Source organism: Nomascus leucogenys, chromosome 4, assembly GCF_006542625.1.
Source record: "Nomascus leucogenys isolate Asia chromosome 4, Asia_NLE_v1, whole genome shotgun sequence".
Lineage (NCBI taxonomy): Eukaryota > Metazoa > Chordata > Mammalia > Primates > Hylobatidae > Nomascus > Nomascus leucogenys.
This window is the reverse complement of record NC_044384.1, coordinates 113,126,091-113,150,985: the sequence shown is the minus strand read 5'-3', so window position 1 is coordinate 113,150,985 and position 24,895 is coordinate 113,126,091. Positions and strand designations below refer to the sequence as shown.

At 43.7% G+C, this 24,895-nt stretch overlaps 1 protein-coding gene across 4 annotated transcripts in view; it reads left to right on the top strand.

The window, feature by feature from the left end:
• The first annotated feature begins 9,025 nt into the window (after positions 1-9,025).
• Positions 9,026-24,895, top strand: part of XYLB (xylulokinase) — a 72,491-nt gene continuing 56,621 nt past the window's right edge. For 3 of the 4 annotated variants that reach the window (XM_030812111.1, XM_030812112.1, XM_030812113.1), the window contains exons 1-3: positions 9,045-9,186; positions 10,804-10,886; positions 23,512-23,581. In XM_030812111.1, the coding sequence (XP_030667971.1) occupies positions 9,130-9,186; positions 10,804-10,886; positions 23,512-23,581 (210 nt within the window). In that variant the 5' untranslated portion in view covers positions 9,045-9,129. Of the gene's footprint in view, positions 9,187-10,803; positions 10,887-18,939; positions 20,370-23,511; positions 23,582-24,895 lie in introns of those variants that run through there. The other variant, XM_030812114.1, reaches the window with a different exon arrangement.

Genomic DNA, 24,895 nt, shown 5'->3' with positions numbered 1-24,895 from the left:
ATGTTCATCAACTGACGAATGGATAAATAAAATGTGCTATATCCATACAATAGAATATTTTTGGCAAAAAAAAGGAAAGACATACTAACACATTCTGTAATACGGATGAATCTTGAAAGCATCATGTTAAGTTAAATATACCAACCACAAAAGACCACATATTGTATGATTCCATTTATTTGAAATGCCCAGAATAGGCAAATCCGTAGAGATAGAAAGTAGATTAATGGTTCCCAGGTACTGGGGTTTGGTAATAATAAGAATGACTCTATGGGGTATGGAGATTCTTTTGGGGGTGATGAATATGTTCTAAAATTGGTTGTGATGATAGTTGCACAATTCTGTGAATACACCAAAAATAATTGAATTGTATACGCTATAAATAGGTTAATTATGTGGCATGTGACATATGTCAATAAGGATATTAGTTTTGTTGTTTTGTTTTGTTTGTGAGACAGGGTCTTGCCCTAAAGTGCACTGGCATGATCACAGCTCACTGTAGCCTCAGCCTCCTGGGTTCAGGCGATCCTCCCTCCTCGGCCTCCCAATAGCTGGGACTACAGGCACACACCATCAGACCTAGTTAATTTAACTTTTTTTTTTTTTTTTTCAGTAGAGACAGGGTTTCCCTATGGTGCCCAGGCTGGTCTCTAACTCCTGGACTCAAGTGATTCTCCTGTTTTGGCCTCCTGAAGTGCTGGGATTACAGTCATGAGCCACCACACCTGGCCTGGACGTTAGTTTTAAATAAAGAAAGCGTAGGAGTCAGAGGGTGGAGAAGTGGAGAGTAAGGTATTCTCTCTGCAATGGTGTAGGAGTGCACATTGTGCAACATTTCTGGATGGGAGTTTGGAAATATGTTTGAGTAGTTAAGATTTGTATACCCTTTGACCCATAATCCTCCTTTGACTATTTACCTGAATAATTACCCAAATATAAAAATATGCATGCACAAAGGTGTTCATTATTGCTTTGTTACAGTAAAAATAAAGAAAAATTGAAAGTAACTTTGTCATTGCTAGGAGGCACTATTGTTTAGATGAAGTAATCAGTAATGATTACTCCATTATGCGCTCTCTGGAGGATCCTGGGGAAAGTCATTCCTTGCTTCTTCCTGCTTCTGGTGGTTGCCAGCAATCCTTGGGGTTCCTTAGTTTGCAGATGCAAAACTCTAGTCTCTGCTTCCGTCTTCACATGGCCTTCCCCCATGTGTCTGTGTCCAAATTTTCCTCTTCTTCTTCTTCTTTTTTTTTTTTTTTTTTGAGACAGAGTTTCGCTCTTGTTGCCCAGGCTGGAGTGCAATGGCAGGATCTCGGCTCACTGCAACCTCCGCCTTCCGGGTTCAAGTGATTCTCCTGCCTCAGCCTCCCAAGTAGCTGGGATTACAGGCATGTGCCATCACGCCCAGCTAATTTTGTGTTTTTAGTAGAGATGGGGTTTCTCCATGTTGGTCAGGCTGGTCTCGAACTCCCGACCTCAGGTGATCCACCCACCTCGGCCTCCCAAAGTGCTAGGGTTACAGGCGTGAGCCACCATGCCCGGCCAATTTTCCTCTTCTTATAAGGACACTGGTCATTGGATTGGAGTCCCCCAATCCGGTACGACATCATGTTAACTTGATTACACTTGCAAAGACCCTATTTCCAAGTAAGTCACACTCCCAGATACTGGGAGTTAGGACTTGAGCACATCTTTCTGGGATACACAGTTCTACTCACTACATGGGGTTAATTTACTTTCACTCTTTAATGAAAGCATTCAAGAATATACATTTACCTTTGAGGATATCTTAAAGGTTCTGATAAGGATGTTTTCATTTTCCTGCTTTCTAAGTAGTGTGTTGTAGTATTATTGCCTTTTTGAGCCATTAATTATTTACGAGAATGATTTAAAGGCTCTAAGCAGCTTGAGATTCCTTCAATTATTATTGTTTATTTTCTTTTTCTTTATTCTTTTAGTTCACAAAAATTCAATAATATAGAATACATTAAAAAGCAAAAGTCATCCCCTAACCAATAGTTTCTAAATCCCACTCCCACAGATCATTGTTATTGATAACTTGGAGGCTATCTTTGCAAACCATTCTTTCATGTATACAGAAGTACTTGGCTTAGGGACAGTGGGAGGGGGGTGAGGGATGAGGAATGATAATGTACACTCTTCAGGTGATGATTACACTAAGAGCCCAGACTTAATCACCACTCAATACATTCACGTCACAAAACTGCACTTGTACACCTTCAATTTATTTTAAAAAACAAAACAAAACAAAAGAAGTACTTGGCTGAATTATGTGCTTCAAATACTCATGGAGCGGGAGAAGGGCAGATCCCAAGGAGTGAATGCAGTAAAACTAGGAAAAAATGGAAGATATTCACATCTAATTTTCCTAAACCAAATTTGCCCTAAAGTGAGTACAAACAAATTAACAGCAGATATATTCACACTTTGGTGAAAATAAAAACTTTTCTCCTCAAAGCTCTTTGGAATCTGTTTGCTTAAATATCAAAGTCCATCAAACTTTTCTCCAGATACAAACCCAAACTCAGCTTTTAAAAATTTTAACCTCAGCAGCCTGAGTTACTTATTTAACTGGAGGCAGACCTACCCCCACCCTCAAACATTCACCCTGCTATGGGTTGTAGTTCGAAACATTTATTTTCACTTGGAAGAGCGTCCCACTGATCTTACAAAGGATTTTACTGACTCTGGTATAGAAAGGACAGAGGAAATATTATTTCCAACATATCACAAGATGAAATCTTTTATATGTGTGCATGTTATAGAATTTCAGATATATACAATCAATTAGTGAATCTGAATTATAATTGATTTATCTAATTCATTCCTAATTTCAGATTCTTTTATGATTTATTTATTTTTATTTCATTTTTTAGAGGTGGGGTCTCACTATATTGTCCAGAGTGGTCTCGAACTCCTGGGTTCAAGCAATCCTCCCATATCTACCTCCCAAAGTGCTGGGATTACAGGTATGAGCCACCATGCCTGCCCTCTGATTATTTTTAATTCAGTAATTTTATCTTTGTCTTGGAAGTAGGAGGGATAAAATTTAAGCTACTAATATACTGCCAACTTTTTACTTTTAAAATTACTCATTCTGGCCCATCGTGGTGGCTCACGCCTGTAATCCCAGCACTTTGGGAGGCTGAGGTGGGTGGATCATTTGAGGTCAGGAGTTCGAGACCAGCCTGCTCAACATGGTGAAACTCCATCTCTACTAAAAATACAAAAATTAGCCAGGTGGTAGTGGTGTGCGCCTCTAATCCCAGCTACTCGGAAGGCTGAAGCAGGAGAATCACTTGAGCCTGGGAGGCCGAGGTTGCGGTGAGCCAAGATCGTGCCACTGCACTCCAGTCTGGGCAACAGAGTGAGATCCTGTCTCAAAAAAATAAGTAAAAACAAATAAGATAAAATTACTCATTCTGAAAAATATATACAAGCCTGCGTGGTTTCAATAGTTATCAACATTAATGAATGCAGATTTAGGAATGTGTGAGCTAAAAGCAACTAGCCTGCAATTAATAGAATAAAGCATAATGAAGAATTAACAGAATAAAGCATACTGGAATTTAACAATAATACATCTTTACGAAGAAAGCACATTTTCTTAAGGACCTTTGCCAATATAAAGTTTTACTTTGAGAAAAATTCGTGTTTCACATGGCTACAAACCTCAAAGAAATGTTCTGATGTTGTTTCACTGGAGACCAGTGTATAAGAATTGGATTGATGTTTGTCTCTTTTTTCTTATTTTGCAATATGTTTTCATTATTATATTCACTAAATAAAAAGTTTTTTCTTTCTCTGAAAAGCTTACACCTAGTGCTTATCCTTGAATTCATTTTCACTGATTTCTGTTATGATGGTAATTTATTCAGCTGAAAAATGCCTAGATTCAAAGAAAATTCAATAATGCAAAATTCAAAGATCTTGCTAATAGAAAAAAATGTGGGCTAATGTCTTTGTAGAAAATATAGGATTATATATTTGTGGACTGAGGGTGGGGAAGCACTCCTTAAGATCAAATAACTTGGACAATAAGGCAAAAAATTGATGGATTTTATTATATTCAAATTAAAGATTTCCAGTCAACAAAAGGTTAGTTGGATCAAGTTAAGAGATAAATGACATATTGGGAGAAGATAGTTGCAACATCTAAAATGAACAGGGGGTTTATATCTTGAAACATCCAGAAATTCCTACAAATCCACAAGAAAGAGACAAAAATATTCAACTGAGAAATGAGCAAAGGATAAGTATGGAATTCGCTGAATGAGAAATCCTGAGTGGCCAATGAGTCTATATGAAGAAATGCTCCAATTCATCCATAATGAGAAAAAACACAAATTACAACAGTAAGGGAAATCACTTCTCATCTATTAAACCGGCAAAAAATTAGAAGGATGGAAATGCCAAGTGCTAAATATAGGGGGTAGGGATGGGGTAGTCTCATGGATTCCAGGCGGGAGCATTGACTGGCACAGCCATTCTCAGGAGTACTCCAGCATTCTCTGGTCCAATCAGTCATGCACACATCATATAAATTCTACTCTCAGACATAAAGCCCAGAAACATTCTCTCACACAGGTCCATACGGCCATGGGGGAGGGCGTTCCACGCAATGCTGTTTGCACTGAACTGGACTCCACCCAGGTGTCGCTCACTGGGGGTCTGGATAATAAAATGTGGTGTTGGCTCACTAACGAATATGATCAACTAGACCAGGCGTTCCCAAACATTCTTACTTCATGCACCAATGTCTTCACAGTGTTCCTAGGCCAAAAGAAATGGCTAACAGCTCTAGCTAGCCATTCTGTTCTGTTATTAAGTAGATGGTCCAAACAGCTTAATAAGTATTTATGTCCCAACACGCTAGTACCTGTTTGAAGAAATTTATACACATACAATGGAGGAAAAAATAATATTTCATTCTTAAATAACCAGAATTATTTACTGAGGGGATGTGATGTGTGTGCCTGTTGGGCACCGTGTGGCTTCTCAAATGTTGGGGTCAGATTGGGCACTGTGCCCTTATTTTGTTTCCCCTTGATTTTCATGCAGTATCTGCTTGTCATTGCAACTGCTGAAAATACAGCTTTGCAAAAATAAGATGTCATGGAAAGGAATGTAGCAGTCTAATGCTGGAACTGTGAACTACCTTAAGTTAGTGGTTCACGTGATGCCTGACAGATGTTTTGCATCACTGTGTTTCCCACCAAAATGGAAAGTATCCCAAAGCACCTTTATGGGCTCCCTGCAGCTACCCAGAGCACGTTGGTGCAGTTTGGGAACCACGGGATTAGATATGTACATGAATATTAATAAATCTTCAAAACAGTGCTGAATTTTAAAAGTACTTAAACTGTTAGGGGCTGAATGTTTGTGTCTCTCCAAAATTCACTGAAGTCCTAACCCCCAATGTGATGGTATTAGGAGATGGGGTCTTTGGGAGGTAATTAGATCTAGATTAGGTCAGGAGGGTGGGGACCTCATGATGAGATTATTAAATTTTAATAAGAGGAAAAGATGAGAGAGCTTTCCCTCTCCCCACATGCATACTAGGAGATAAGGCTGTATGTGAGCATACATTAAGAAGGCTGCTGTCTACAAGCCAATAAAAGAGCCCTCACCAGGAACTGAATTTGCTAGCCCCTTGTAGAATTCCCAGCCTCCAGAACTGTGGGAAATAAATACCTGTCGTTTAAGCCATCAGTCTGTGGCAATTTGTGAAAGCAGCTCAGGCTAAAAAACACAAAGTAAGGTCTATGGGCCTGCTCTTGCTGTTTCGATGACCTGCCCTCTTTACTGCTAAGCCTGAGGGAGAGGCTCCCAGGCAGCACTTGACCCTGTCAAAAGCCCCACCTCCCAGGAAGGTTCCAGTGCAGGAGTGTCCAATCTTTTCACTTCCCTGGGCCACATTGGGCCACACATAAAATATACCAATGATAGCTGATGAGCTAAAATAACCCCCCCCCCCAAAAAATCTTATAATGTTTTAAGAAAGTTTACTGATTTGTGTTGGGCTGCATTCAAAGCCATCCTGGGCCACATGCAGCCCATGGGCTGCAGGCTGGACAAGCTCAGTCTAGTGAATTCCACTATTACGCCCCTTTCACGATCTCTTTCTGTGTCTTTGATAGCCTTCACAGCTCCCTATGTGAGTTCATCTGTCCACTCTGAGCCCTTTCTGTGCAATCTAACCCACTCTTATTGGGAGCTGACATCTGCTGTCGAAAGACAAAATTACAACAAATTTAGTTTAAAGATCCTAAATGGATTTTATTTGTGATTCTAGAATTGGGCAACACCTCATTCTGTACAAAAGAAGGAGTGTTCCAACGATCTGAGCAAAGGACGTAAAACCACCCAACAGGTTTACCTTGCCCACTGCCTAGACGGAGCCAATTTATCAAGACAGGGGGACTGCAATAGAGAAAGAGTAATTCACATAGAGCCAGCTGTGTAGGAGACCAGAGTTTTATTATTACTCAAATCAGTCTCCCAGAGCATTTGGGAATCAGAGTTTTTAAGGATAATTTGGTGGGTGGGTGGAGGCCAGTGAGTTGGGAGTGCTGATTGGTTGGGTCGGAAATGAACTCATAGGAATTTGAAGCTATCTTCTTGTGCTGAGTCAGTTCCTGGGTGGGGGCCACAAGATCAGATGAACCAGTTTATGGAGCTGGGTGGTACCAGCTGATCCATCAAGTGCAGGGTCTCTAAAATATCTCAAGCACTGATCTTAGGTTTTACAATAGTGATGTTATCCCCAGGAGCAATTTGGTGATGGTCAGAATCTTGTAGTCTTCAGCTGTATGACTCCTAAACCTTAATTTCTAATCTTGTGGCTAATTTGTTAGTCCTACAAAGGTAGTCTAGTCACAGGCAAGAAGCAGATTTGTTTTGGGAAAGGGCTGTTAACATCTTTGTTTTAAACTATAAAGTAAGTTCCTCCCAAAGTTAGTTCTGCCTATGCCCAGGAATGAGCAATGACAGCTTGGAAGCTAGAAGCAAGATGGAATTGGTTAAGTCAGATCTCTTTCACTGTCTCAGTTATAATTTTGCAATGGCAGTTTCATTAGGCCAAGTTAATTAACTTCTCTACACCTCAGTTTCTCACTCTGTAAAATGAAGATGGTAAGTTATACAAAGTTGAAAGTGAGTTTATACTGGTAGACATCAGAATAGTGATTGCCTTGGGAGTTAATGATTGGGAAGGGTCATGAAGGAAGCTTCTGGAGTGGTGGAAATGTTCTGTTTTGATCTCAGTGTTTATATGGGTATATACATACATTTTTAAAAAGTCATCAGCCAGGCATGGTGACTCACGCCTGTAATCCCAGCACTTTGGGAGGCTGAGGCAGGTGGATCACATGAGGTCAGAGTTCGAGACCAGCCTGACCAACATGGTGAAACCCCATCTCTACTAAAAACACAAAATTAGAGCCGTACGCAGTGGCTCACGCTTGTAATCCCAGCACTTTGGGAGGACGAGGCAGGCGGATCACCTGAGGTGGGGAGTTCAAGACCAGCCTAACAAACATGGAGAAACCTCGTCTCTACTAAAAATACAAAATTAGCTGGGCATGGTGGCGGATGCCTGTAATCTCAGCTACTCGGGAGACTGAGGCAGGAGAATCACCTGAACCCAGAAGGCAGAGGTTTCGATGAGCTGAGATCTCGCCATTGCACTCCAGCCTGGGCAACAAGAGTAAAACTCCGTTTCAAAAAAAAAAAAAAAAAAAATTAGCTGGGCGTGGTGGTGTGCGCCTGTAATCCCAGCTACATGGGAGGCTGAGGCAGAAGAATCACTTGAACCAGGGAGGTGGAGGTTGCAGTGAGCGGAGATCCTGCCACTGCACTCCAGCCTGGGCGACAGGAGTGAAACTCTGTCAAAAAAAAAAAAAAAAAGTCGTCAAGCAGTTAAGATTAGATTAAAATGCAGTAATCTAATCTTAATTAGATTAGATACCTTTATTTGACTAGATACCTTTATTTAAAATTTTTTAAAAGTGGAGATAACAGTATCTACTTACCAGCATCATTGTGAAGATTAAATGTGCTCAGCAGGTTGCATAATTGTTTCTGATCTAGCTAGTATCCAGTATTTGTCTATTGTCACAGGTGGTGACTGCTAGAGGGGCTGTGTCCCCAATAAGCTGTGAATGTCTTGGAGGACAAGTATGTTGGCCCCTTCTTGTTCTAGCAATGAAGAGGATCCCATGTAGACTCCAAGCAGCTCAAGTTCAGCAAGGGAGACAGACCATTGCAAGTGCATGTGAAGGGCACTGGTGGGCTGTGAAGTTCGCAGGAGGAGCCTCTCACATGCTGGGTTTGGGGAGGAATTCTGGAAAGCAGTCAGTCTTAAGGACGAGAAGGATGTAGCTGGTGGTACAAGCGCCCTCAGCTCCATGAATCAAGGGAGTGGGTCTGACTTTGGTTCTCATTCCCCTTTACCACGCCTGGCACACATTAGACCATCAATACCAACTGACTCCAGGAATGAGTGTCTCCCCGTGGAGACATCAGGAACTCTGAGTTTAAATACACAGGTGGGATGTGACACACTGGGAACCACTCAGATTTGCTGCATCTGGACAGGGCTTGTCAGGACTCAGTGCTTCCAACCCCAGGGCCCATTTCCCTGTGGCCCCTGAGTCACCCCCATGGGTGGACAGCTGCTCCAGTGCCAAGATACAGCCACAGAGGACTGCAGGCCTAGGGCCTCCAGAAGGACAGGCAGGGTCCCTCTGAGAGACAAGCCGGCTTATAGCTGAAACCTCTGGCCCAGGCGTCCTCTAAGGGAAGCCAGGCTGTGTCAGGGCAAGGCCCATGAAGACAGAAGATGAAGATGGGGAGGACCAGAGGGGGTAACCTTGGAAGGAAAGCGGGCTGCGTGGGGGCACCGTCGATTGCACAGGACGCGGTCCAGGCTCGCGTCGCCCCGCAGGCGGCGCCAGAGCGCAAGCCCTCCTCGTGACTCTGGTCCACAGTCCGGCCGGGCGGAGCGAGGGGCGGGCCCCTGCGTCTCTGGGCGCTGGAGCGCGGCGACGGTCACGCTGCGTGGCGGACGGACGGACTGACGGACGCGCAGCCTTACCCGCTAGGGCCATGGCGGAGCACGCTCCTCGCCGCTGCAGCCTGGGCTGGGACTTCAGCACGCAGCAGGTACAGTCGCCTGGCCGCAGGGCCACGGGGCCGCCTCCTCCGCAACGGTGGGGGTAGGGGGCGGGCTGTCGCCCGGACGCGGGAAAACATGGGCCCGGCCGCGGGCGCGCCTACCTCTCGGGCTTCCCTGGGCCCCCGCGCCCCTGCCCCGCGCGCGGCCGTGGGGCGCCGGCGCCCTCGCCCGGAGATGCCCTGCCAATGCCACCCGCTCGCAAGATGCGGCCTCGACCCCGCCTGGACCCCGCTACCCCAGGAAACTGCAGGCGCTCCTCGGCAGGACCCCCGGTGCCCAGAGGGGCCGGAGAACTCGGCGGGTTCCTGCGCTGTTATGGGCACCGAGTGACGGGGATCCGAAGGAGGTCAGCTACTGTAAGGCAGGGGAACAGACAGGCGGGTAGCCCTGCGCACATGCACAACCAGTGACCTGGAAGCAGATTATAGCCCAAAACCTTTTTTAAAAAATTGAAATGGGCCAGGCCTGGTGGCTCTTGCCTGTAATCCCAGCACTTTGGGAGGCCGAGGCGGGTGGATCGCTTGAGCCCAGGAGTTCGAGACCAGCCTGGGCAATATGGAGAAACCCCGGTCTCTACCAGAAAATACAAAAATTAGCCGGGCATGGTGGCGCACACCTATAGTCCCAGTTTCTCGGGAGGCTGAAGCGGATCGCTTGAGCCCAGGAGGTGGAGATTGCAGTGAGCTAAGATGGCGCCACCGCTCTCCAGCCTGGGCGACAGAACGGGGCCCTGTCTCAAAAAAAAAAAAAGTGAAATGCATAGTGTACAAATGGACTTTACTCTGTGACCGCCCTTCGTTGACACCAGCTTGCCTGGTCTGTGGACCCAGGACTGCTGGCCAGAGGAGCAGTGTGCTGCTGCCAACGCCTCGCAAACAGGCAAGCAAATCAAAATTTGCCTTCAAAGAGGGCATGGGGTGACCAGGGCACCTTTTCCTTTAAAGTACTTGGGAAATATACACAGTTGCAGTCAAACCCGTCTTCTCGAACGGGTCAAGGGAGGCAGGCCTCTGGCCAGTCCTTGGGGGGAAAGTCCTGTGGGACTCTGGATGACTCGAATTGCGTTGCTAGACCTCAGTTTCCCTATCTGTCCAGGAAAGGAGTCATACTCCCAAGCTTGGAGATTGCTTCAGTGGGACATTAATGTCTCTGGACCACAATCATGGCCTGTGAGAATAGCCCATGGCCTTGCCTGGTCTCAGGCCCCTGCAGACATGGATCCCCAGAGATGCCTCTAAACCTTGCTTCCCATTCCTTCCTCTCTGGCACTTTCTCCCGCCTCCTTGTCAGGTGCACGAACCAACTCATCTGTGAACATCTTCCTCTAGAGGGTCTTGGCTTTGACTATTTGGGGAACAAAGATTCCTTGAGACATGTGGGTGTTCCTGCTTAGCCTCAGTTTCTTCATTTTGCTAAATCTTTGAGTGTCACCCCAGATGGGTCCTCTGTTCCCACGATTACGGTGAGGCAGCCCTGCCTTCAAGGAGGTCTCTAGGCTGAACCGCTCCTAGGGTGTGGGGACTCATCTGGTGATGTTAGTACCCGGTGAACCAGTGTAGAAGCTGAGGAAAATTCTACACTTCATTTTTTAAAATGCCTTTCAGGTAAAGGTTGTTGCTGTTGATGCAGAGTTGAATGTCTTCTATGAGGAAAGTGTGCATTTTGACAGAGATCTTCCAGAATTTGGGTATGTACTTGATGTGCATGCGTGTGTGATGAGGGTGTTGGTTTTGGGGTCCTCCCGCAAACTTCTGTATTCACAGATCTCACTGTTCAGGCTTTGCCAAACACAGGAATGGTGGTCTCGGCAGACCTTTCAAATATCTTTTTTTCCTATACCTGGAGTGCCATCTCCCCCATTTCTTCCCAATTCCATTCATCCATTCATGCAGTAAGCATCAGTTGAGACCTACTTTGTGCCAGGTGCTAGGACTTGATGGTGAAACAAAAAGAGAAATGGCCCTTGCTCTCCCAGAGCTTCCCACTGAGTAGTGGAGACTTATCAAACAATCTCACAAAAGAGTGTTTCATTATAAACTCTGAGAAGGCCTCTGAAGGAAAGAAACTCACTTCTCCAAGTGTTTATTATAAAGGAATGTGACTCAGACTTGGGAGGGGAAGTCCCAGAGCGTCTCTAGGGAAGTGGTGCTTAAGCTAGAGATCAGAGTGAGTGAAGTTAGCCAAGCGATGGAAGGGAAGTTGGCCAGGTGATGGAAGAGCATTCCAGGCAGAAGGAACAACGTGTGCAAGGGCCCTGTGGCAAGAAAGAGCATGGTTCATTCCTTCATGCAATTGAAGAAAGCCAATGAGGCTGGGGAGCAGAGAGGTGGAGGCTGGTCAGAGCTCCATAGGCCATAGGCCATGGTATAGAGTTTGTCTTTATTCTAAAAGCTATGGTCAGCCACTAAGGGCCATAAGGGGTAGGGGTATGGGTGAGGTATGACAGGTTGTATTTTTGTTTTGAAAAGATCTCTCTGGGGGCATTGGGAGAACAGATTCGGAGCATTGTTGGAATGGACGTGGGGAACTATTGAAGAGGTTTTTGCAGGTCATTCAGGTATGAAATAATGGATAGGAGACAGCTGAGTAGTAAAATGGACAGGTCCTGTTACAAAATTGAATGTGAGATATAAGGGTGGGATTTCTGGCTGTCCTTCAAATGCATGTCGGACTGTGGGAAAGAATGAGTTTTGGAGAGAAAGATCATGAGTTCAGCTTGGGCTGCCATAACAAGGTACCATAGACTGGGTGGGTTAAAGAGCGGAAATTTGTATTCTCACACATCTGGCCGTTAGGAGTCTAAAATCAAAGTGCTGAGAAGATTGGTCTCCTCTGGGACCTCTCTCCTTGGCTTGCAAGTGACCACTCTCTTGCTGTGTCTTCACATGGTGGTCACTCGGTGCAGGAGTGCTTGGTGTCTGTGCATCTGTATCCTAATCTTCTTATAAGGACATGAGTCATACTGGATTAAGGCCCATCCTAATGACTTCATTGTAACTTAATTGCCTTTTAAAAGGCCCTATCTCCAAATAATCACAATCCAAGGCCCTCGGGGTTAGGATTTCAGCATATGAGTTTTGGGGGCAGAGGGGACACAGTTCAGTCCGTAACACTGTGGACTTGCTGGTTTTGAGGCACCCTCGTGAGGTCCTGGTAAAAGTGTCCTTCCCTGTCTCTTTTAGACACACTTCCTCTTTGAAGCCTTCCCAGCTGGCCGTTTATGCACCTCTCATTACCCATCACATTGTGTTGCCAACTCTTTGCCCCCAGCTAATGCGGCCCCTTGGAGCCGAGGTTAGAAGCCATCTTGTTTTCTCACATTTTTTATTATTGCAGGCCTTGCATGTTTGCCTTTTGGTAGTTGGTACGTTTCAAGGAATTGGTCTTTTTAACTAAGCCATCAAATGTGTGGCCATAGCGTTGTTCATAATATTCCTTTATGCTCCTTATGATATCTCTGGGACCAGTAATGATGATCTCTTGCTGTTGGTCATTTCTGATATTGGTAATTTGTCTTCTCTCTTTTTTTCCTTTGGTTATCCTGGCTAGAGGTTTATCAATTGTATTGATCTTTTCAAAGTTCAACTTTTGGTTTTGTTGTTTTCTTCAAGTTGTGCTCTAATTTTTATTACTTAGTTTCTTCTGCTTGCTTTAGGTTTAAATTGCTCTTTTTTCTCTAGTTTCCTGAAGTGGAAGCTTAGAGGATTGATTTAAGACCTTCTTTTCTAATATATGCATTTAATGCTATAAATTTCTCTGTAAGCATAAATGCTTTTTATGGGATGCCTTAGCAGCATCCCATAAATTTTGATAAGTTATAGTTTCATTTTTTTTGATAAGTTATAGTTTCAAAATATTTTTTAGTTCTCTTGAGACTTCTTTGACTCATAGGTTATTTAGAAGAATGTTGTTTAGGCTGGGTGCGGTGGCTCACACCTGTAATCCCAGCACTTTGGGAGGCTGAAGCAGGCAGATTACTTGAGGTCCAGAGTTTGAGACCAGCCTGGCCAACATGGTGAAACCCTGTTTCTACTAAAAATACAAAAAAATTAGCTGGACATGGTGGCAGGCATGGTGGCAGGCACTGTGTATGCTGCACGCCTGTAATCCTAGCTACTTGGGAGGCTGAGGCAGGAGAATTGCTTGAACTGCAGAGAGGGAGGTTTCGGTGAGCCAAGATCACACCACTGCACTCCAGCCTGGACAACAGAGGGAGACCCTGTCTCAAAAAAAAAAAAAAAAAAGGAGTATGGAAGTGTGTTGTTTAATCTCCAGGTTTTCCAGCTTTCTGTTACTGATTTCGAGTTTAATTTCACTGTGGTCTGAGAACATACCCTATATGACTTCTAGTCTTCCAAAATTTTAAAATTTCCTCTCCCTCACTCTCTCTTCCATTTAATAAGTCAGTCCTCTCCACTGGACATTTAAAAAAAGGTGTCCATAACCAAAATATGGTATTGCTTTTTTCCATTATATTTTCAAGATATTTTAAACCAGATACCTATAGATTTAGTTTATTCCTTCCCCATCACCTCAATTGCATTGTGGGTTTTTTTTTTACAACTTTATTAAGTTATAACTGATGTACAATACTGTGCATATTTGGAGTATACAGTTAAAAGCTTTACTATCTGTATTCTTTCATGAAACTATCACCAAAATAAGACAATGAGTATTTCCATGTCCTAAAAATTTCCTCTTGCCTCTTTGCAAGCCATGCCTCCTTCCCCATACCCCTACCCACTGGCAACCGCTGATGTGTTTTCTATCACTAGTTTATATTTTCTAGAATTTTGTATAGATGGAATCATAATTATGTATGCTTTTTTAAAACCTTTAAAATTTCACATCACAGTTTTGAGATTCATCCATGTTGCTACATGTGGCAATAGTTGGTTCCTATTATTGCCAAGTAGTATTTCATTGTATGATGTTGTATGGATGGACTACAATTGGTTTCACCTGATGAGGGATATTGGGGTTGTTTCTCTTTTCTGTTGTTATAAGCAAAGGGCTATGAGAGTCACATACAAGTCTTTTCGTGGACATATGATTTCATTTCTCTTGGAAATGACATACCAGGAGTACAGTGGCTGAGTTATATGGCAGGTATATGTTTAACTTCTTAAGGAATTCTCTTCCAAAGTGGTGATTTTAATAAAAAATATTTTATATTGTTAACAGGCATTACATTGCACTTAATATGTAACTCAAATGAAAAGTATACAGTGAAAAGTCTTTTTTTTCTTTTTTTCTTTTTTTTTTTTTTGAGATGGAGTCTGGCTCTGTTGCCCAGGGTAGAGTGCAGTGGCACGATCTCAGCTCACTGAAAGCTCCGCCTCCCGGGTTCACGCCATTCTCCTGCCTCAGCCTCCTGAGTAGCTGGGACTGCAGCTGCCCGCCACCACGCCCAGCTAATTTTTTGTATTTTTAGTAGAGACAGGGTTTCACCGTGTTAGCCAGATGGTCTTGATCTCCTGACCTCATGATCCGCCCACCTCAGCCTCCCAAAGTGCTGGGATTACAGGCGTGAGCCACTGTGCCTGGCCATATAACAGTGAAAAGTCTTAATCCCACCTGTGAGCTCATCTCTCCTCTCCATCCCTTCTCTACAGATGACTTTAATTTGTTGTGTATCCTTCCAGTTTTTTTTTTTTTTTTTTTTTTACTTTTTAGACAAGGTGTGACTTTGTCCCTCAAACTGGAGTACAGTGGTATGATCTTGGCTCATTGCATCCTCCACCTTCCAGGCTCAAGCGATCCTCCCACTTCAGCCTCCTATGTAGCTGGGACTACAGGCACACGCCACCACACATGGCTAATTTTTGCACTTTTGTGGTAGAGAGAGGGTATCACCATATTGCCTAGGCTGGTCTTGAACTCCTGGACTCAAGCGATCCACCCGCTTCAGCCTCCCAAAGTGCTAGGATTACAGGCTTGAGCCACTGCACCAGGCTCCTTCCAGTGTTTTTACATGGAAATATAGGAAGGTATGAATATTCTTATTTTCCTCCTTTCATACAAGAGAAAGCATACTATACTCACTGATCTGTACTTTGCTTTACTCACTTCACAATAATGTGGCTGTGTTTACATGTCAATACATAAAAACTTCTGTGTTCTTTTTTATAGATGTGTAGTATTCTATTGTGTAGATGTACCATTTCCTAATGGAGGACATTGACTTATTTGCAATGAAAAATAATATAGTAGATTACATTACATATGTCATTGCAGATGTGTGCCAATTTATTTGTAAGTTAAATTTTTGGGAATGGGATTGCTGGTCCAAAGATTTATAATTTTGGGAGATGTGGCCAGATTGCCTCCCATAGGGATTATATTGATTTGCACCCTACCACTAACACATGACAGGGCCTGTTTTCCCACAGCCTAGCCAGCACAGTGAGGGTTATTGAGTTTTTGATTCTTTGCTAATATGATAGGTGAATAATGATATACTTTGCATTTCTCTTATGAGTGAAGTTGAGCATCTTTTCATACGTTGAAGGGCTACCTGAATTTATTTTTCTGTGAAGTTGTTTTTAATGTCCTTCGCCCATTTTTCTGTTGGATTAGCTATCTGTTTCTTATCATGTCTTGGATTGGTTATCCATTTCTTATAATTTCTCGGAGCTTTTCGTATATTGGAGGAGTTCCCTCTTTGTTGTTGAATGAATTGCAAATATGTTTCCCAGATTTTGTTTGATTTTTGACTTGCTATGGGTTGTTGCTTTTTTTTGTTGTTTTTTTGAGATGGAGTCTCGCTCTGTCACCCAGGCTGGAGTACAGTGGCATGATCTCGGCTCACTGCAAGCTCCGCCTCCTGAGTTCACGCCATTCTCCTACCTCAGCCTCCCGAGTAGCTGGGACTACAGGTGCCCGCCACCACGCCCAGCTAATTTTTTGTATTTTTAGTAGAGATGGGGTTTCACCATGTTAGCCAGGATGGTCTTGATCTCCCAAACTCGTGATCTGCCCGCCTCCCAAAGTGCTGAGATTACAGGCGTGAGCCACCACACCTGGCCAAGTTGTCACTATTATTGCCACACACAAATATTTAAGTCATTGAATTTCCCAGTCTCTTTTATTGCTTCTAGATTTTGAGTCATAGTTTAAAAGGCCTTCCTCACTCCAAAATTATGAAGGAACTCACCTATGTTTTTATCTAGTTCTTATAAGATTTCAGCTTTCTTACATAAAAATATTTGGAGTTTATCCAGGTACATAGTATGACATTTGTATCCAACTTTAATTTTTCCCAGATGACTGTTCAGTTGTTGTAACACCAACCATGTTTTAATTTAATTTAATTTTTTTATTTGAGACAGGAGCTGGCTGTCACCCAAGCTGGAGTGCAGTGGTGTGATTCAGCTCACTGCGATCTATGCCTTCCGGGCTCAAGCAATCCACCCTCCTTAGCCTCCCAAGTAGCTGGAACCACAAGTGCGCCCCTACCATGACCGGCTAATTTTTTTGTATTTTTTTTGTGGAGATGGGGTCTCACTCTGTTGCCCAGGCTGGTCTCGAACTCCTAGGCTCAAGCAGTCCGCCCACCTCTGCCTCCTAAAGTGCTGAGATTACAGGCGTGAACCACCACACCCAGCCTCAACCGGGTTTTTAGAAGTCCATCTTTACCTTTAAGAGGCTGAGGTGGGTGGATTACCTGAGGTCAGGAGTTCAAGACCAGCCTGGCTAACATGGTGAAACCCTGTCTGTACTAAAAATACAAAAATTAGCTGAGCATGGTAGTGGGTGCCTGTAGTCTCAGTTACTTGGGAGGCTGAGGCAGGAGAATCACTTGAATCCAGGAGGCAGAGGTTGTAGTGAGCTGAGATTGCGCCACTGCATTCCAGCCCGGGTGACAAAGTGAGACTCCATCTCAAAAAAAAAAAAAAAAAAAGTCCATCTTTACCTCCATGATTTGAGATGTGAGCCTTATCATGTGCTACTTTCTGCGTTCACTTAGGTCCATTTTGGGGCTTTTTTTTTTGTTCCATGGTTTGGTAGATCTGTTCATAAGCCAGTAACAGATTGTTTCAATTATCCCAGCTCTGTAATATGTTTGTTTGTTTGTTTATTTGCTTTTGAGTTGGCGTCTCGCTCTGTCGCCCAGGCTGGAGTGCAGTGGCACGATCTCGGCTCACTGCAACCTCTGCCTCCTGGGTTCAAGTGATTCTTCTGCCTCAGCCTCCTGAGTAATTTGGATTACAGGCACCCACCACTGGCTAATTTTTGTATTTTTAGTAGAGACGAGTTTTTGCCATGTTGGCCAGGTTGGTCTCTAACTCCTGACCTCAGGTGATCCGCCTGCCTCGACCTCCTGAAGTGCTGTGATTACAGGCATGAGCGATTGCACCCGGCCTGTAATATGTTTTAATATCTAGAATTGTTGGTCCCCTCTGTTCGTTTTTTTTCCAGAGTTTCCATGGCTATTCTTGTTCTTTTTCAATATGTACTTCAGAATCAGTTTTTCAGGTTCCAGAAAGCCAAACTGTTAATTTTTTTTTTTTTTTTTGACATGGAGTCTAGCTCTGGAGCCCAGGTTGAAATACAGTGGTGTGTTCTCTGCTCACTGCAACCTCCACCTGCCGGGTTCAAGCAATTCTCCTGTCTCAGCCTCCCAAGTAGCTGGGACTACAGGCACACACCACTACACTTGGCTAATTTTTGTGTTTTTAGTGGAGACAGGGTTTTCCCATAATTGGTCAGGCTGGTCTCAAACTCCTGACCTCAGGTGATCCACCCACCTCGGCCTCCCAAGGTGCTGGGATTACAGGCGTGAGACACCACACCCAGCCTGCTGTTAATATTTTTATTGAGATCATATTATCTTTATGAATTAACTTGGCAGAATTGACGACTTTATGAGATTAAGTCTTCCTGTCTAAGCACACATTATGACTTTCCATTTGTTCAAGTCTTCTTTTGAATACTTCACTTGTGTTTTAATATGTTTAACATACGGATTTTGCTGACTTTGGTAGATTGCAAAAATGACCACAGTACTCCACCCATCCCTGTACCCACACCCTTTGCAATGTGACTGCAATTCCTCCCATCAAGGAGTCGTTTCCCTACCTGTTGATTTGCTTTATCCAATAGAACAGGGGAAGTGGCATTGTGCCAGTTCTAAGCCTAAGCCTCAAGCAGCCTTACGTGCTTCTGCTGTCATTCTTGGAACTCTGCCCAGCCACCAAATGAACAAGCTCAGGCTACACTGCTGGAGAGTTGGACATATGTGGCCTAGTTGCCCCAACTTCTTCACCTAAGAGCCAGCCAGCCCCCAGCTACTGTTAGCTATCTATGAAGCAGAGCCTTCTAGCTACCGTTAACTGATTGCAGATGTATGAGTGAGCACAGCTGAGCCCCATCCAATGACAGCAAGTAGAATTGTGAGCTTAATGGTTTTGAGCCACTAAGTTTTGAAGTGGTTTGTGACAATGCAAAAACTACCCAATGTAGATAATTATTTTTAAGTTTATTTCTAACTTTTTTATCCGTTTACTATTGTAATTGGGGAACGGAGGTTTCTAGCAGAAACTTACCATCTGTCTTCCAAACTCATTTCCCTTTCTTCCTAGGCACTCTCCTGCCTTCCTTGTAGTTATGTTCAACCATATGACTGAGTTCTAGCCAGTGGAATATAAGAAAATGTGATCAGGCCTCTAAAAGACCTAGTCCATTAAAACCTCCTTCTCTGACTTTTCTCCCATTTTCTGGCTGATGTGGGTATCCAGAGCAACCTTGGAAGCACATGTGGAACATGATAGAGCCACCATCAACCTGGTTCCTGAATGACTGCATGGAGCAGAACTCCCCACTCCCCACTCCCCACTCATGTTCCTCACCACCTACTGATTGTGCTTTACCTGAGGAGAAAGAAACTTCAGCTGTATCAAGCCATAGAAATGTGTTTTTCATTAACTAATATAATTTTTTCCCTCATATACTTTTTTTAAAGAAAATACTGGGGCCAGGCATGGTCGCTCACGCCTGTAATCCTAGCACTTTGGGATTACAGAGGCGGGCAGATCACGAGGTCAGGAGATCGAGACCATCCTGGCTAAGACGGTGAAACCCCATCTCTACTAAAAATAGAAAAACTTAGCCGGGCTTGGTGGCAGGCACCTGTAGTCCCAGCTACTCGGGAGGCTGAGGCAGGAGAATGGCATGAACCCGGGAGGCGGAGTTTGCAGTGAGCCGAGATAACACCACTGCACTTCAGCCTGGGCGACAGAGCAAGACTCTGTCTCAAAAAAAAAAAAAAAGAAAGAAAGAAAGAGAAAATACTGTTTCTATTGAAATGTAATTCACATACCATAAAATTCACCCTTTTAAAATGTACAATTTGATGGTTTTAGTATATTCAAAGTACCATATCATCATCACCACTATGTAATCTTAGAAGATTTTCACCACCTGGAAAGGAAACCCTGTATTAATTAGCATCCACTGTATAGTCCCCCTCCTGCCAGTAGTGGCAACCACAATCAACTCTCTATCTCTGGATTTGCTGATTCTGGACATTTCATAGACATGAATATATATAATATGTGACAGCTTTCTTTTACTTAGCATAATGTTTTCTTTTTAAAAAATTTTCATAGCTTTTTGTTTATTTCAAATACCAACTTGAACCAGATACTTGGCATAATGTTTTCAAAGTTCATCCACGTCATAGCATGTGTCAGTACTTCATTCCTTTTTGTGGTTCAGTAATATTCCATTGCATTGATATATCACAGTTTGTTTTTCCATTCAACCAATGGACATTTGAGTTGTTCTGCTTTTTTGCTATTGTGAGTTATTCTGCTCTGAACATCCACATATGTTATGGATTGAATTGTGGCCCCACCAGAATTCATATGTTGGAAGCCTACCCTCCTCATGACAGTATATTTGGAGGTAAGGCCTTTAGGTAGATAATTAAGATTAAATGAGGTGGTAAGGGTGGGGCTCTAATTTGATAGGATTGGTTTCCTTATAAGAAGGAGAGACACCAGTGCTATCCCACTTCATGCGCAGATGCACAGAGGAAAGGCCTTGTGAGAAGGCAGCTGTCTGCAACCTGGAAAGAGAGCCCTCACCAGAAACTGAATTTGCTGGCACCTTGTTTGTGGACTTCTAGCCTCCAGAACTGTGAGAAAATAAATGCCTGTTTAAACCATCTAGTTTATGGTATTTTGTTATAGCAACCTGAGCAAACTAATACAATGTATACGTTTTTGTGTGGACATATGTTTTCATTTCTATTGGGTATATTACCTAAAAGTGGAATTGCGGGGTCACATGGTAACTCTGTGTTCAACATTTTGAAGAATTGCCAAACTGTTTTCCAAAGTGGCTGTACCATTTTCCATTCCCATCAGTGGTAGATGGTGCCTCCAGTTTCTCTACATCCTTTTTTTTTTTCAGGTGGAGTGTCGCTCTGTCACCCAGGCTGGAGTGCAGTGGCATGATCTCGGCTCACTGCAAGCTCCGCCTCCCGGGTTCATGCCATTCTCCTGTCTCAGCCTCCCTAGTAGCTGGGACTACAGGCGCCCGCCACCACGCCCAGCTAATTTTTTGTATTTTTAGTAGAGACGGGGTTTCACCATGTTAGCCAGGATGGTCTTGATTTCCTAACCTTGTGATCCGCCCGCCATGGCCTCCCAAAGTGCTGGGATTACAGGTGTGAGCCACTGCGCCTGGCCTACATCCTTGCTTAACATTTATTATTGACTGTCTTTTTAATTACAGATGGCAGCCATCCTAGTGGATGTGAAATGCAATCTCACTGTGCTTTTGATTTGCATTTATCTAATGATAATGATGTTGAGTATCCTTGCCATTTGTATATCTTCTGTAGAGAAATGTCTATTAAGATCTTTTGCCCTTTTTTTTTAAAAAAACTGCTATTTCTCTTTTATTATTGAGTTGTAAAAGTTTTTTTTAATATATATTCTGGATACAAGTCCCTTGTCAGATATGTGATCTCAAAATTTTTGTCACATTCTGTGGGTTGTCTTTTCACTTTCTTGATGATCCTTTGAAGCAATGTTTTTAATTTTGATAAAGTCTAATTTTCCTACTTTTTTCCTTTTGCTATTTGTGCTTTTGTGCAGTATTAGTTAGGTTTTGGTATCAATTTTATATTTACTAAAATAATTGGAAAAATTTTCCATCTTTTCAGGTGCTCTAGAACAATTAAAATAGTATTAGAAATATTTGCTATTTAAAGGTTTGGTATAATTTTTCTGTCAAACCATTTGGGCCTGGTGCTTTTGGGGCATAGGGTGGCTCTGGTCTTCCTTCTTAGCTGGAAATGCCAGTTTCGTTTTGTGTGTGTGTGTGTGTGTGTGTGTGTGTGTTTTGAGACAGAGTCTTGCTCTATCACGCCCAGGCTAGAGTGCAGTGGCAAGATCTCAGCTCATTGCATCCTCTGCCTCCTGGGTTCAAGCAATTCTCCCGCCTTAGTCTCCCAAGTAGCTGGGATTACAGGTGCCCTCCACCATGCCTGGCTAATTTTTGTATTTTTGTAGAGATGGGGTTTCACCATATTGGCCAGGTTGGTCTTGAACTCCCGACTTCAGGTGATCTGCCTGCCTTGGCCTCCCAAAGCACTGGGATTATAGGTGTGAGCCACCACGCCCAGCCGAAATGCCAGTTTTAAGTTGTTAAATACATGGCAGAATGTCTGGTTACAGTTTTTATCTGTTTTGTAAAGGCAACAGTTTTTGGTGAGCTTTTATTGTCTATAGTAAAATTTTGTTGCTCTTTTCCTCTTTTTCCCTAGTAGTATCTTTATAAAAAATCCATATTATTGAGTATAATTTATGTACAAAAAATGCCATCCATTAAAAATGTGTAATTAAATGTATTTTGACAGATATAGACCTATAGCTGTGAAACTACCACCACAATCAAGATATAGAATGTTTAAATCACCCCCCCAAAGGATCGCTTTTTTCCCCACTTACCGAGACAAGCTCGGTTGTGGAGACTCCAACGCATTGGCACTAGAGGAATGAAGACAAAGACCCAGAAATAAAGTGCAGTGTGGGCATCGGCTAAAAGCCTTGAGAGCTGAGAGCCACAAACAGCGTTTTACCCACATATTTATTGACAGTAAGCCGGTGATAAACATCGTTTCTGTAGATTGTAGAGTAGCTAAAAGCATTCCTTATGGGAAACAAAGCATTCTTATCGAGGAGCAGAGAAACAGGCTCTGGCTGATTATCTGCTGCAGGAACATGTCCGTAAGGCACAGATCGCTTATGCCATTGTTTGTGGTTTAGGAATGCCTTGAGCGGTTTTCTGCCCTGGGTGGGCCAGGTGTTCCTTGCCCTCATTCTGGTAAACCAGCAACCTCCAGTGTGAGTGTCATAGCCATCAGGAACATGTCACATTGCTGCAGAAATCCTGTTTATGGCCAGTTTCTTTAAGGCCTGTTCCCAGCACCCACTAGACTTAGACAACCACTGATCTCCTTTTCTCAGTGTAGATGAATTTGCATCTTCTGTTCCTATGTAAGTTATAATTGTGTATATATCAATAGTTCATATTTTTTCTTGCTCTGTAGTATGATATCACATATATACACCACAATTTATTAACAGTGTCCCAGTTTAGGGACACTGGGTTGACTCCAGTTAATTATTACGAATAAGTCTGCTATGAATATTTGTGTACACATCTTTCTATGGACTTAGTCTTTCATTTCTCTTGGCTGGATACTTAGGAATTGAATGGCTAGATCACATGGTTATCTAATAGCATCTTGGTGTGGATTCTGAGCCTGGTTTTCTCTTTTTTAACACATAGTTAAAAGGGTTGGATTTTATCAGATCAGCTCTTTGCACTAGAGTCTTCTAGGGGTGAGGAGGGTGGGGAGAGGGTTCCAGTCAAACTTCCAAAGCCTGTAGTCCAAGGACTTCTTGATCTGTTGTGATAGTAGAGACACTCTTTCCTCCCACGCAGTATCTCTGTGTGGCTGCCCCTCCTCTACCTCTCCAAACCTATGGGGCTTGAGAGGGATTTTATAATCCAACCCTGCACTCCCCCAGGCTGAGCCTTTCTTATCTGGAAGGTTTCTTTAGAAGGTGCTTTCTGAGAATTGCCACCTCTGGGCCACTCTGGGCAATTTGCCTGTCTTCTCTTTCCATCTTCGCAGCCCTCGTGCCTGTTCAATCAACAGTTCCCACTTGGGGTTGGGGAAGGTTCTCCTTCATCTGGACATTTCCAGAGTCATCTACCACAGGGTTTCTACTGGCTTTGCAATGGTCTGCCTGCCCTGAGGCTCTGGCCTACATTCTCTGTTGTTCTTGCAGGACTCAGAGTGGTGTTCATGTGCACAAGGATGGGCTGACGGTCACTTCTCCAGTACTGATGTGGGTCCAGGTAAGCGTAGGGATTCCTCTTCTCCTTCTGTCCCCAGCCTGTCTCACTGGCAGACTCGGTGATTTGCTAGGAAGTCCAAAGGTGGCAGCCAATGAGAGCATCTGTTGAGACCAGGTCCTCATGGGAAAGTGGAGTTGGCATGGCTCCTGGGACCAGGCTCAGCCTCAGCTGGTGTCAACACTCCCAGGCTCAAAGGACTTACAAAAAACTTCCAGGTACTGGAGCCACAGCAGATGGCAAGTCCTGCCATTAACCATCTTTAAAATACCACAGAGCAAATATTTTCCAAACATCTGCAGTCAGGCCCTGTGGCTTCCCTTGTGTACCATGAAATACAAACATAGGCTGGGCATGGTGGCTCATGCCTGTAATCCCAGCACTTTGGGAGGCTGAGGCAGATGGATCACCTGAGGTCAGGAGTTCGAGACCAGCTTGGCCAACATGGTGAAACCTTGTCTCTACTAAAAATACAAAAAATTAGCCAAGCGTCGTGACACACGCCTGTAATCCCAGCTACTCAGGAGGCTGAGACAGGAGAATCACTTGGACCTGGGAGGTGGACGTTGCAGTAAGCTGAGATTGCACCATTGCACTCCAGCTTGGATAACAAGAGTGAAACTCCATCTCAAAAAAAAAAAAAAAAAAAAAGAAAAAAGAAAAAGAAGTACAAACATAGCCCTTAGGGTCTTAGTGCTCAGCCTCCAAGATCCCTTAGATCCCTAAGCACTCAGAATGGCAAGTTATGGCCTGGCCATTCAGACTCATATCAATCCCAAGCCAGGCCTGCCTGCTGAGGATCAACAGGAAAGGAGAATGCCTGTAGCAGGATCTAGTGACTGGTGACCTAGGGGGCCACAGGAGCAGGGATGTGGACAGCGCAGACAGGCATAGTAGCGCCAGGGGCTACCTCATCATATGCTGCAGGGTCCCCAAGTCCCTGAAACTGGAGGCCAGCTAAGTGTGTGTCTTCCAAAAGCTTTTTTCAGTCCTCCAATACCTATCTAACCAATTCCCTATATTAAATTCTTTTTGTTAAAAATAACTAGTATGATTTCTTTTTTATTGGTGTAACCCTGATTCATACGCTGGAGAATTGGGGTAAAGGATGGATTTTATCCAGGCAAACTGGCTAGAATGTACTTCAGAGGGGTCTGAGCCAGACCAAGGGGCAGAGTAGGAGGGTCGGGGGTTAGAGGCAATGGTCAGTGTCAGGAGGTCTGAGTGATGATGTCGAGGGCATCTCATAGGCCAAGGCCTTCACCTGGGGAGGTGAGCAGTGCATGAGAGCCAGGCTTGGGGGTGGGGCCAGGGTGA